Source organism: Carcharhinus amblyrhynchos, chromosome 8 (genome assembly GCF_965287045.1).
Source record: "Carcharhinus amblyrhynchos chromosome 8, sCarAmb.v2.hapA, whole genome shotgun sequence".
NCBI lineage: Eukaryota > Metazoa > Chordata > Chondrichthyes > Carcharhiniformes > Carcharhinidae > Carcharhinus > Carcharhinus amblyrhynchos.
In genome coordinates, this window is record NC_137331.1 from 115,311,309 (window position 1) to 115,323,537 (window position 12,229).

General features: G+C 44.9%; 1 protein-coding gene across 4 annotated transcripts in view; it reads right to left on the reverse strand.

Annotated features, from left to right (window-relative positions):
• The window catches only part of LOC145346851 (protein spire homolog 1-like), a 232,187-nt gene extending 222,265 nt beyond the window's left edge, over positions 1–9,922 (reverse strand). For all 4 annotated transcript variants that reach the window (XM_080194683.1, XM_080194681.1, XM_080194682.1 and 1 more), the window contains exon 1: positions 9,441–9,922. In XM_080194683.1, the coding sequence (XP_080050809.1) occupies positions 9,441–9,729 (289 nt within the window). In that variant the 5' untranslated portion in view covers positions 9,730–9,922. The remainder of the gene's footprint in view (positions 1–9,440) is intronic.
• Positions 9,923–12,229: the final 2,307 nt, after the last annotated feature.

Consider the following 12,229-nt stretch of genomic DNA (forward strand, 5'->3'; position numbering starts at 1 on the left):
CCATAACCCTTAATCCCCTCTCTTATCAAAAACCCATCAACCCGCTTCTTAAAAATATTTAGCGAGGCAGCCTCCACCACTTCAACGGGCAGAGAATTCCAGAGATTCACCACCCTTTGAGTGAAGAAGTTCCTCCTCAACTCCGTTCTGAACTGCCCCCCCTTTATCTTGAGGCTGTGCCCCCTAGTCCTACTGTCTTTTTTGAGCGGGAAGAGTCTTTCCACCTCTATCCTATCCATCCCATTCATCATCTTATACGTCTCAATGAGATCTCCCCTCATTCTTCTAAACTCTAACGAGTACAAGCCTAGTTTATTCAGCCTCTCCTCATAGCTCAACCCCCTCAACTCCGGTATCAGCCTAGTAAACCTCCTCTGCACTCCCTCCAAGGCCAAAATATCCTTGCGCAGGTGCGGCGCCCAAAACTGCACACAGTACTCCAGCTGCGGCCTCACCAATGCCCTATACAGCTGCAGCAAGACCTCCCTACTTTTATATTCAATCCCCCTCGCTATGAAGGCCAGCATCCCATTCGCCTTCCTGACCACCTGCTGCACCTGCAGGCTGGGTTTTTGCGACTCATGCACAAGGACCCCGAGGTCCCTCTGCACCGTCGCCTGCTGCAGTTTTTCGCCACGTAAGTAATAGTCCTTCCTACCATTCTTCCTACCAAAGTGGACCACCTCACACTTGCCAACATTAAATTCCATTTGCCATTTCCTGGCCCATTCGCCCAGCCTATCTAGATCCTTCTGCAGACTCTCCACACCCTCCGCACAATTTGCCTTTCCCCCAATCTTGGGGGATTATCCAATTATCCAATTATCCATCCCCGAGGGCATTTAAGACTCAACCACATTGCTGTGGCGCTGGAGTCACATGTAGGCCAAACCAGGTAAGGAGGACAAGGTGGGCCAAATGGGCTTTTATAACAATCGACAATGGTTTCACGGTCATCGTTAGACTTTTAATGCCCAGGTTTTTATCAAATTCAAATTTCACCGGTTTGAACCCAGGTCCCCAGGGCATTACCCTGGGTCTCTGGATTACTAGTCCAATGACAATACCACTATGCCACTGCCTCCCCTTTTCAGATAAAGGTAATCCCAGCAGATTTTCCCCCAACCGAGTGACATGAAAGAGCAACTGCACCTTCCAAAACCATGACCACTCACACCTAAAAGGCAAAAGACAGCAAACTTAGGCAGCACCACCACCTGGGCGTTCTCCTCCGAATCACACACATGACATGGAACAGTGTTTCCCAATTATTCATTGATGTCACTGGGTCTAAATCCTGGAATTCCCTCTCTCACAGCCCTGGGTGGCACAGTGGTTAACACTGCTGCCTCACAGCGTCAGGGACATATTGCTTGGTGCAGTATGACGTTCACACATTCTGTCCCTTCCTTTTATTTTCTGGTAACAATTCGCCTTATCACTAATCTGCACCCCTTCCTTTTCCAGGCATGATTCAGGTAGAGCCCATCCCATCGGAACAGCTCTCTCCTTTCCCAGAACTGATGCCAATGTCCCAAGAATTTGAACCCATTTACCTCTTTAATCTTACTGACCCTGTGTCAATGAGTTTGTGGCTCTGGTAGTAATCCCAAGATTATTATCTTCTGTTTTCAATTTAGCCCCTAACTGCTCTTATTCCCTCAGCAGAGCCTTTGCTGCACAGTGGTTAACACTCCTGTCTCATAGCACCAGGGATTCCAGTTCGATTTCCAGCTTGGGTCACTATCTGTGTGGTTTCTGCACGTTCTCCCTATCTCTGCATGGGTTTCTTGTTTCTTGTGGGTGCTCTGGTTTTTTCCCACAGTCCGAAAGACGTGCTGGTTAGGTGCATTGGCCAAGTTAAATTCTCCCTCAGTGTACCTGAATAGATGCCGGAGTGTGGCGATTTTCACAGTAACATAGAACATAGAACATTACAGCGCAGAACAGGCCCTTTGGCCCACGATGTTGCGCCGACCAGTTAAAAAACAATGACCCTCTAACCTAAACCAAACCCTTACCATCCATAAACCTATCCACGGATCTCTTAAACGCCCCCAAACTAGGTGCATTTACAACTGCAGCAGGCAGGGCATTCCAATCCCTCACCACCCTCTGGGTAAAGAACCTACCCCTGACATCCTTCATTGCAGTGTCAATGTAAGCCTACTGGTGACTAATAAATAAACTTTAACTTGTAACTTTAACTGTGTGGGTGTACCTCCACCACATGGACTGCAGCGGTTCATGAAGGCAGCTCTTCTCAGTGACAATCAGGGATGGGAAATCCATGTTGGCTTAACCAGCGATGCACATCTTACGGGTGAATAATAATAAAAAAGACTGCTTCCCCAACTCAGGTCAGTTGTCTCATTATAGACCACAGGCTGAATCTGGGATTTCTGTTCTGTATATCCCGCACCACGTAAACACCACAGAATATCGAAAAACACCACAAAATTGGGCCCACAACACCAAAGCCAGATTCATCACACAACACAAGCATCAGACTCAAAGCACACAACACCAATAAAGGATGTGATAATCACAGAACTTTCATAGTACAACAGGAAACCATTCAGCCCACTGAACCTGCACTGGTTCTATGAAAAAGCATTCTACTTAGTCCTTTCCCTATTCCTGTAACCTTTCACATGTGAATTGATGGCAGGTGGGAATTCAACTCTGTTTGTACATTTCAATGAGATTCCCTTTCATGCTCCTAAACTCTGGAGAACACAAGCCCAGTCTCCTCAATCTCACCTATAGGATAATCCTGCCACCCCAGGAATCAGTCTGGTGAACCTGACTGACCTTAAAGGGTCTGATGGAGTCACCAGTCCAGAGATGTGGGCCACAGGTTACGACTGGGCGTTAAATATTCCAACCCTAAGCTCTTCCGAAGTGGCAGAGAATTTGGAGAGAGAGGAGGGTAGAAATATTGCTCAGAGCCAATGGCAGCCAATTCCTACAGAGCAAGGGTTGGTACAGTGATTAGCACTGCTGCCTCACAGCACCAGAGACCCAGGTTCGATTCCGGATTTGGGTCACTGTGTGGAATTTACACATTCTCCCCATGTCTCCATGGGTTTTCTCTGGATGCTCCGATTTCCTCCCACAGTCCAAAGATGTGCGGCTTAGGTGGATTGGCCGGACTAAATTGTACCTTAGCATCAGTGGGAGTAGCTAGGTAAATGCATGGGGTTATGGGGATAGGTGGGATTGTGGTTGGTGCAGACTCAATGGGCCAAATGGACTTCTGCTGTACTGTAGGACTCTATAATTCTATGAGATCACGCAAACATCAATGTGATGTCTTTAGATCATCTGTTTTTTTCACATTGACAGAGGGATAATTCTTGATTAGGATACCAGGCAGAGAGATCCACTCTCCTTCACAATATTACCTTGGGATCTTTGACAGTCAACTGCAGGTAGCAGTTGGAGTCTTGGTCTGAAGTGTCACTGGAAAGGTGGGATCTTCAACTCCCCCACCCACATGCTGGAGTGTCAACCTCAATTGTATGCTCATGCCTCTGGTGCAGTTTCAACTCTCAACCTTCTGACTCAAGGGACAAGAATGCCACCCACTCCACCACAGCCATTTCAACTAAATTCCTTGAATATATTCAGAGTAGCTTTCTAGAACAAAATGTTTTAAAACCAAAAAAAGAACTGGTTGCTTTGGATTTAGTGATGAGCAACAACATCGAACTACTTAATAATCTGACAGTAATTGAGTTTATCTCTGGAATGGCAATTCCATTGTACCCTTTAATCTGACAGCACTGAGTATAGGAAAAGGAACATTATGTTCCAGTTGTATAAGTCGTTGGTGAGGTCGCACTTGGAATACTGGGTACCGTTTTGGTCACCCTGTTATAAGAAAGGCATTGACAAACTGGAAAGAATGAAAAGGAGATTTACGAGGATGTTGCCAGGAGTTAAGGCTTGAGTTATAGGGACTAGTTGACCAAGCTAGGACTTTAAGAGGATGAGGGGGTGACCTTACTGAGGTGTATTATGAGGACCATAGATAGGTGAATGCGCATAGTCTTTTTCCCAGGGAAGGGGAATTGAAAACCAGATTTAAGGTGAGAGGGGCAAATTTTAAAAGGGACCTGAGGGGCAACTTCCTCACACAGAGGGTGGTTTGTCTGTGGAATGAGCTGCCAGAGAAAGTGCTTGAGGCAGGGTCAATAGCAACATTGAAAAAGCATTTGGATAAGTACATGGATGGGGAACGATTAATGGGATAAGGGCCAGATGCAGGCAGTTTAGACTAGATAGGAGGGCACTATGATAGGTATGGACCGGTTGGGCCAAAGTGCCTGTTTCCATGTCGTATTACCCTGCGACTCTATGGCCGATTCCGGGGATGGGCGAGGCGTGGAGAATGTTTTCCTCCGTTGGCCTCAGGCGGGATTGTATGAACCTCGGACGGATGTGCCGGTAAAATTCTGCCCCATGACTTCAATGGGGCAGTTTGCAATTGAATTTAATACTAAGCCCAACAACAAGAGGGAGAGTCATCAGCTAAGGTGTTTAGTTTAAACAAGGCAGACTAATTTTAAGTAAACAGATCCAACTTGTTATTGGGTAAAGCCACAGTCAAATAATGGGCATAAGAAGTAATTGTGGACATAGTTGGTATGATGTAAAATATGTTCATACCCTTAAAGGACAAAGGCTCCACTTGTAAAACAGCCATGGTCAACAAATGAGCCAATAACAAGCCAATTAAAAAGTTATACAAAGAATAAAATACATATATATTCAATGAAAAGTGGCTATCCGTGTACTGGGGGAGGTGGAGAAAGTAACAAAGGAATACAAAAGAAAGTAGTGAAAGGCGCAAGACTAAAACAAACATTACAAGGGCAGAGTTTATGAGAAAGAGAGTGCGAAAAGGGTGTGTGACTTAATTTGGATTTGATTTATTATTGTCACATGTATTGGTTTACAGTGAAAAATATTGCTTCTTGCATGCTATACAAGCAAAGCATACCATTCATAGAGAAGGAAAGGATATGGTGCAGAATGTAGTGTTACAGTCATAGCTAGGGTGTAGAGAAAGATCAACTTAACGCAAGGTGGGTCCATTAAAGTCTGATGCAGGCATGATTATAATGGGATAATAAGAAAATGGCAAACTTGGTAATTTTCCCACCCACCACAGGAAGTATCAGGGCCAGGACAGAACATTTTAGAGTTTAAAGTTTATTTATTAGTCACAAGACTTACATTAACACTGCAATGAAGATACTGCAAAATTGTCCTAGTGGCCACACTTTGGGGCCAATTCAGGTCAAGGCACCTAGCCAGCACATCTTTCAGACTATGGGAGGAAACCAGAGCACCTGGTGGAGACCCACACAGACACAGGGCGAACGTGCAGACGCCCCACCGACAGTAACCCAAGCCAGGAATTGAACCCGGGTCCCTGAGAGGCAGCAGTGCTAACCACTGTGCCACAGTGCTGCCCCATTCAACACATCAGGAAAAATCCATCGACTTCAGATAGGAATTTCTGGAAAATTTCACCTTTTGTATCTGTTTGCAGTACAGGTGAAGGGGATCAAATGTCCGTGGTGAAAGAAAATTAAATTCATGTGGAATGTTTTACATTCTCCATGTGCCTGTGTGGGTTTCCTCCGGATGCTTTGGTTTCCTCATAAGATGTGCGGGTAGGAGGGATTGGCCATGCTAAATTGCCCCTTAGTGTCAGGGGGATTAGCAGGGTAAATGCATGGGGCTACAGGACTAGGACCTGGTTGGGATTGTTATCAGCACAGGCTCGGTGGGCCAAATAGCCTGCTTCCGCACTGTAGGAGTTCTATGATTCCAGCTTTCATGATTCAGGATGTCCCAAATCCAAGTAATGAAAGATTGTGAAGTGTAGTCATGGTTGCAATGGAGGAAATACAGCATTTAATTTGCAGACATTAAACTCCCACAAACAGCAAATAACCAGATCATCCATTTTAGTGAAGTTGGTTGAAGAATAAATATTAATGAGGAAGAAATCATATCGTTCCTGCTCTTTTTAAGATAGACTGTGGGGATCTCTTGCATCCACCTGAGAGGACTGGATTACTTGGATTACCACTTGGATAAAATGCATATAACAATGATGATCTAAAGTTATTTAAACGTCCAACCCTTTAAAAATTAGAAAAAAAGGTTGCAACTTTCAGTTAGAGTAAAAATAATGACCCTGTCTACTGGAGTGCATTGATTACCTTAGAAAAAATTCATAAGGCATTATTCCCTGCAGCTTCAATAACTGTTAACATTTTCCAAAGGTTGTCATTAAAGCTATTATGAATGCTTGGCTGAGTTTCAAAAGCTCAAAACCGTTACTCTCAGCAGGATGGCTGAGTTCACACATTGATTGACAATTTTAAGGGGTCATTTAAGGATTAATGCCTGTGATTTGGTAACAGAATAGAAGTGCCTGGTGGATACAAGGTGGGTGACTATGAAGGTGGAAAGTAGAGTATGCGGGGACTTGGAAATGGTAGCATGGGGGCTCTGTCAGGTCATGGAAATGCTACAGTGAATGCGAAGTTGGCACTGGTGATTTGAGGGGGCATGGGAATGGGTGGGATGAGCAGTGAGGGCGAGAAGACCTTTTATATAATTCAGCCAAAGCTTCAGAGAACCGAGGCAGGTCTTCTAAACTGCCCACCTCAGCACACATCTGTGTTCATGGCTACCTCTGAACTTCTTCAGCAGGAGGTAGGAATGACTCCCTCTCACCCCACCTCCCTGAATAAAAATATGGTGGGCTCTTTTAAAGGAAACAGGTTTGCTGAGTAGGGATATTTCCCAACTTGAGTTTCCTGCTTCGATGGGAAAAACCAGCCCTTAATATCAAACTCCACTGCTTTATGGTAACTCTTTGCGAACTGCTCTATTACCATCAAATTGTTAATTAATCCTATATAATTACTCACCACTAAATCCAATACAACCAGTCCCTTCTTTGGTTCTGAAACATATTGTTCTAGAAAGCTATTCTGAACATATTCAAGGAATTTAAGTGGTTTAAGATCTCATCCAAAACATAACACTTCCAATAATGAGGCACTCCCTTAATGCTACATTGTAGTTGCAGTTCAAATGATGTGCTCGGATCTCCAGAGTGGAGCTTGAACCTACAACCTGTTGATGTGGTGGATGAACATGTTAGCCACTAGGCAGTGCCTGAGATCAAAAAATAGAGGAATGGACTTACTATGAAAAACAAAATGGGAACGGTCAAACAAAAAAAAGAGGGATGTCAGATAAGCTCCAGAAACTTGGTATTTCCACCCTAAGTTTTGAACAGAATACAACTCGGGGTTTTCCAGAATCACACCACAGCCTCAAGCATTAAATTATAAAGATAGATTGCACAAGTTTAGATGGTTTTAGGGTGATCAGATTAAGGAATTTGCGATAGGGTTAGCACACCTATTTTCAGTAGTGGCAGCATCTACAGCATAACGATTACATTACTGAACTGGCAGAAACCTGGACTCAGTCAGGAATTTACTAGTTCATATCCTATTATTGTGATTACGGAATTGAATTCAGTTGGTTTAAAATAATCTAAAATATAAGGAAAAATAGATACTATCAGTAATGGTGAGCATAAAGATGATGGATTAGCGTAAAATCCCATTGGATTCATTCGCGTCCTTTAGGGAAGGAAATCTGCCATCCTTACCTGGTCTGGCCTATGCTTGACTCCAGAGCCACAGCAATGTGGTTGACTCTTAACTGTTCTCTGAAATAGCCACAAAGGCAGAGTTACCTTCTCTGGGCCTTTTCAGTAACGGCCAAATCAATAAATGAAGAAAATAATCCCAAAATAAAGGGGCATAATCTCAAAATTAAACCTAGGAGTGAAATCAGGAATACATTTTCCCCCACAGTCGAGAGTGGAGACTCCCTCCCCAGAAAGGTCGCTGATGCTGGTTCAATTAAAATTTTCAAGACTGAGTTCGTTCGAGCGGACAGAGAGATTATAAAACAAGTGCAATTTGAAGGAGGTAAGTACGTCAAACGACACAGAACAGGGTCAAAGGGTTGAAAGGTTCAATGTTGCTCCTACATTCCAACTCTGGCCTGTGCCACTTTAACACCCATCCTCCCACTATCCCCACCTCGAGCAGCAGAGCTCTCCAGTCTTAGGGGGGTCCAGAATGTTCCCCCCACCTTGAAACCTATCCGAGTTTGGTTTCAGTCAGAAAACCCCCACTAGTGCCCCCCCCCGCCGCAACCACCCCAAATATCCCAAGGCTTATTCCCGCCCAGTCCAGTTACCTCTCCCCCTCCTACTCCAGTGAAACACACTACATGGTGTCAAATATGCCATCAACAAGCACTCAGCCAATATCTCTCCCACTTCTGGCTGCTGTACGGAATGTTGTTAATAATTATGATCAGAGGCAGTTATTAACCAAGCAGATCAAGCTCCCGTTTTATTCCAGGGAATGTTTGGCCTGAATTCTATCCGTCTGTCCCATGAAAATGAATGGTTGTGACCATAAGAGAGCCTCTTGTTCCCTCCAACCAGGATGACTGAATGATCTGTTGGGTTTTTCTGTGATGGGTCAACCCCATTTTTACTGCATACCGATGGCTTTATTTATTAGTCTAAATTATTGTTCTTTGTCAATAACCGAATTGGTGCTTTTTATTAATGAGTGCTGTCCCCAAACACCCCACCGCCCCCCCCCCACACACACACACACACGCGCACACGCACCAGGCATTGTCCTGCTTATTGATAATCTATTCACCAGCCCCTTCCTGAGGGATCATTATTATTGTGCTAAGACAAAAACAGAAAATGTATTGTGCTTGCTCTCTGCCCACCTCTGGTGCTTGCAGCTTGTTTATCCCAGGCTGGAGTGACCTTGCAGCCTCAGTAGGAATCTTACTGTCACACTGAAGCACTGGTGCCCACTGACTCTCCCTTTACCAGGCTGTGTGCTGCATTTATACAGGCTTTGTCTTTTGTTTTTCTCTCTCCCTCCAGAAGCTTTCTTGCTCTGTCCCAATGCTTCACATTTTTTTGGTTTTGGAAGGCGAAAATATATATATATATATTTTTTGCTTTTAATTACAGCTCCACTGCCTTTTCCCCTCCCTCCTCCAGATACCAAGGCCTCTTGTTGTTACTGACTCTGCCTCCCACCCCCCCCCCCCATCAGAGCACCAGCTCCTGTCTCCATCTCCTCTTCTCAATACTGGAATCTGTGGCTCTCTCTGTGAGCTGCTCCAGCCACAATCCCACCTCATCCTGACAGATCATCCCTGCTCTTTTTCATTTGAGATCTATTCTCTGACAGATCCCTGCTGTGATGCTTTAATCATTTAATTGTGTGGGTCTCTCTCTCTCTCTCTCTCTCAGCCCAGGGGCTGCCATCCCTGCTACATGTCCTTACCTGGCTCTCCCCGGATGCTGATGTTGCCGTCCCGGTGCAGGATGACAGCCCTGGCCCCGCTCAGCCTGCCCCAGAAAGGCAGCCTGTCCCCGGGCGGCGGCGGCGGCGGCGGGGCTGGAGGATGCCGCTGTCGGTGCAGGCTGCTGCAGCACTGGAAGCACACGGCCCACGCCTGCTCCTCGTTCAGCGGCTGGTTGTACAGTCGCAGGATCTGCTCCAGGCTCAGCTCCTGGCACTCGGGCTCCGACTCGGCTTGGGCAGCCGGGGAAGGGGAGCATCGCTCTGCCATCGTCCCTGGAACAAGCCGGCTGGCTGGTTCTGTGTGTGTGAGTGTGTGTGTGTGGAAAGGGGTGAGGGGGCGGACAGGATCAGCCCCTAAACTATCGGCAATAAAGGCAGCACCATCTCCTCCAGCCACTGCCTCACCATCCTCCCAGTGCCTGTCAGCAATACTGGCAGCTCCTCACTCACTCACACACACACACACACACAGCTGCCTCTTGCAGCAGCTTCTCATTCATTCCAATCATATGACTCTCTTCCCAGAGAGCAATCACACCGTGTGGTCCCAACGCCCGTCTCCTTCCCTCCACCTTCGTCTAGTTTATTTTTATTTTTGATTTGATTTATTATTCTCACATGTATTAGTTATACAGTGAAAACTGTTATTTCTTGCACACTATACAGACAAAGCAAACCGCACATAGAGAAGGAAATGAGAAGGTGCAGAATATGGTGTTATTTGGTTTGTTCTGACATTATTTTTACTCATATCTTGTTTGTTTTCTTCCAGCAGGCACACTCTACACGTCTTTTTTTCCCCAAACTGCCGTTCATTTTTATTTTGATTTGGTTTATTATTTTCACATGTACTAGTGTACAGTGAAAAGTGTTATTTCTTGCACACTATACAGACAAAGCATACCATTCATAGAGAAGGAAATGAGAAGGTGCAGAATATAGAGTTACTTTGGTTTGGTTTGTTCTGGCTTATATTGTTTTTACTCATAACTTGTTTTTTTCTTTCAGCAAGCACACTCTACATGTCTTATTTTTTCCCCAAACTGCTGTATATTATGTCCTTACATCAGCATTCCACAGTATTTGCACATTGGTGATTTGATTTGATTTATTATTGTCACACACATTTGTTTACAGTGAGAAGTATTGTCTCTTGCGCGCTATACAGACAAAGCATAAAATTCATAGAGAAGGAAAGGAGAGGGTGCAGAATGTAGTGTTACGGTCATAGCTAGGGTGCAGAGAGATAGGTCCATTCGAAAGTCTGATGGCAGCAGGGAAGAAGCTGCTCTTGAGTCGGTACATGACCTCAGACTTTTGGACCTTTTCCCTGATGGAAGAAGGCAGAAGAGAGTACGTTCAGGGTGCGTGGGTTCCTTGATTATGCTGGCTGCATTTGTCACAAGTAGACTTACATTAACACTGCAAGGAAGTTACTGTGAAATAATTCTGGTTGCCACACTCTGGCACCTGTTTGGGTACACTGAGGATGAATTTAGCACGGCCAATGCATCTAACTGGAACGTCTTTTGGACTGTAGGAGGTAACCAGAGCACTTGGAGGAAACACACGCAGACACTTTGATTTGATTTATTATTGTCCATTGTATTGGTATATAGTGAAATGCATTGTTTCTTGCTCGCTATACAAATGAAGCATACCATACATAGAGAAGGAAAGGAGAGGGTACAAAATGTAGTGTTACAGTCATAGCTAGAGTGTAGAGAAAGATCAACTTAGTGTGAGGTAGGTTCATTAAAATGTCTGATGGCAGCAGGGAAGAAACCGTTCTTGAGTCAATTGGTATGTGACCTCAGACTTTTGTATCTTTTTCCCAATAGAAGAAGGTGGAAGAGAGTATGTCCAGGATGTGTGTGGTCCGTGATTAGGTTGGCTGCTTTTGTCTCAAGTAAGCTTACATTAACACTGCAATGAAGTTACCATGAAAACCCTCTAGTTGCCACACTCGAGTGCCTGCTTGTGTACACTGAGGGAGAATTTAGCATGGCATATCCACCTAACCAGCACGTCTTTCAGACTGTGGGAGGAAACCCACGCAGAGAATTTCCCAAGCCAGGAATTGAACCCAGGTCCCTGGCTCTGTGAGGCAGCAGTGCTAACCACTGTGCCATTTCATTAGTTTTTTTTATTTTAATATATTCATTCATGGCATGTGGGTGTAGCTGGCTGGGCTGGCATTTATTGGCCACCTCTGGAGGCATTTAAGAGTCAACCACTTTGTTCTGGAGTCACACGTAGACCAGACCAGGTAAGGATGGCAGATTTCCTTCCCTAAAAGACATTAGTGAACCGGATGGGTGTTTTTTCTCCCAGCGATGGTTTCACGGTCATCATTAGACTTTTAATTCCCAAGTTTTATTAAATACAAATTTCACCATCTGCCATGGTGGGATACAAAACCTTGTCTTTTGAGCATTACGCTGGGTCTCTAGTCCAGCGATAATACCACAATGCTTTCCCCAAATTTAATTCCTCCACCCACAGGACGCTGGCTTAGACCAGCGTTTCTTGCCCATCCCTAATTGCTGATAGTGATCTGCCTTCTGGAACGGTTGAAGTCCATGTGGTGTAGGTACTCCCTCTGTACCAAACAGGGACAGAGTTCAAAGATTTTGACCCGTCAACATCAATGAAGAAACAACAATATAATTCCAAGTGAGGATGGCGGGTCAGTTGGAAGAGAAATTGTCTTTCTGCTGCAATGACCCTTCTAGGTGGTAGAGGTTGCAAATTTGGACTGTAGTGTT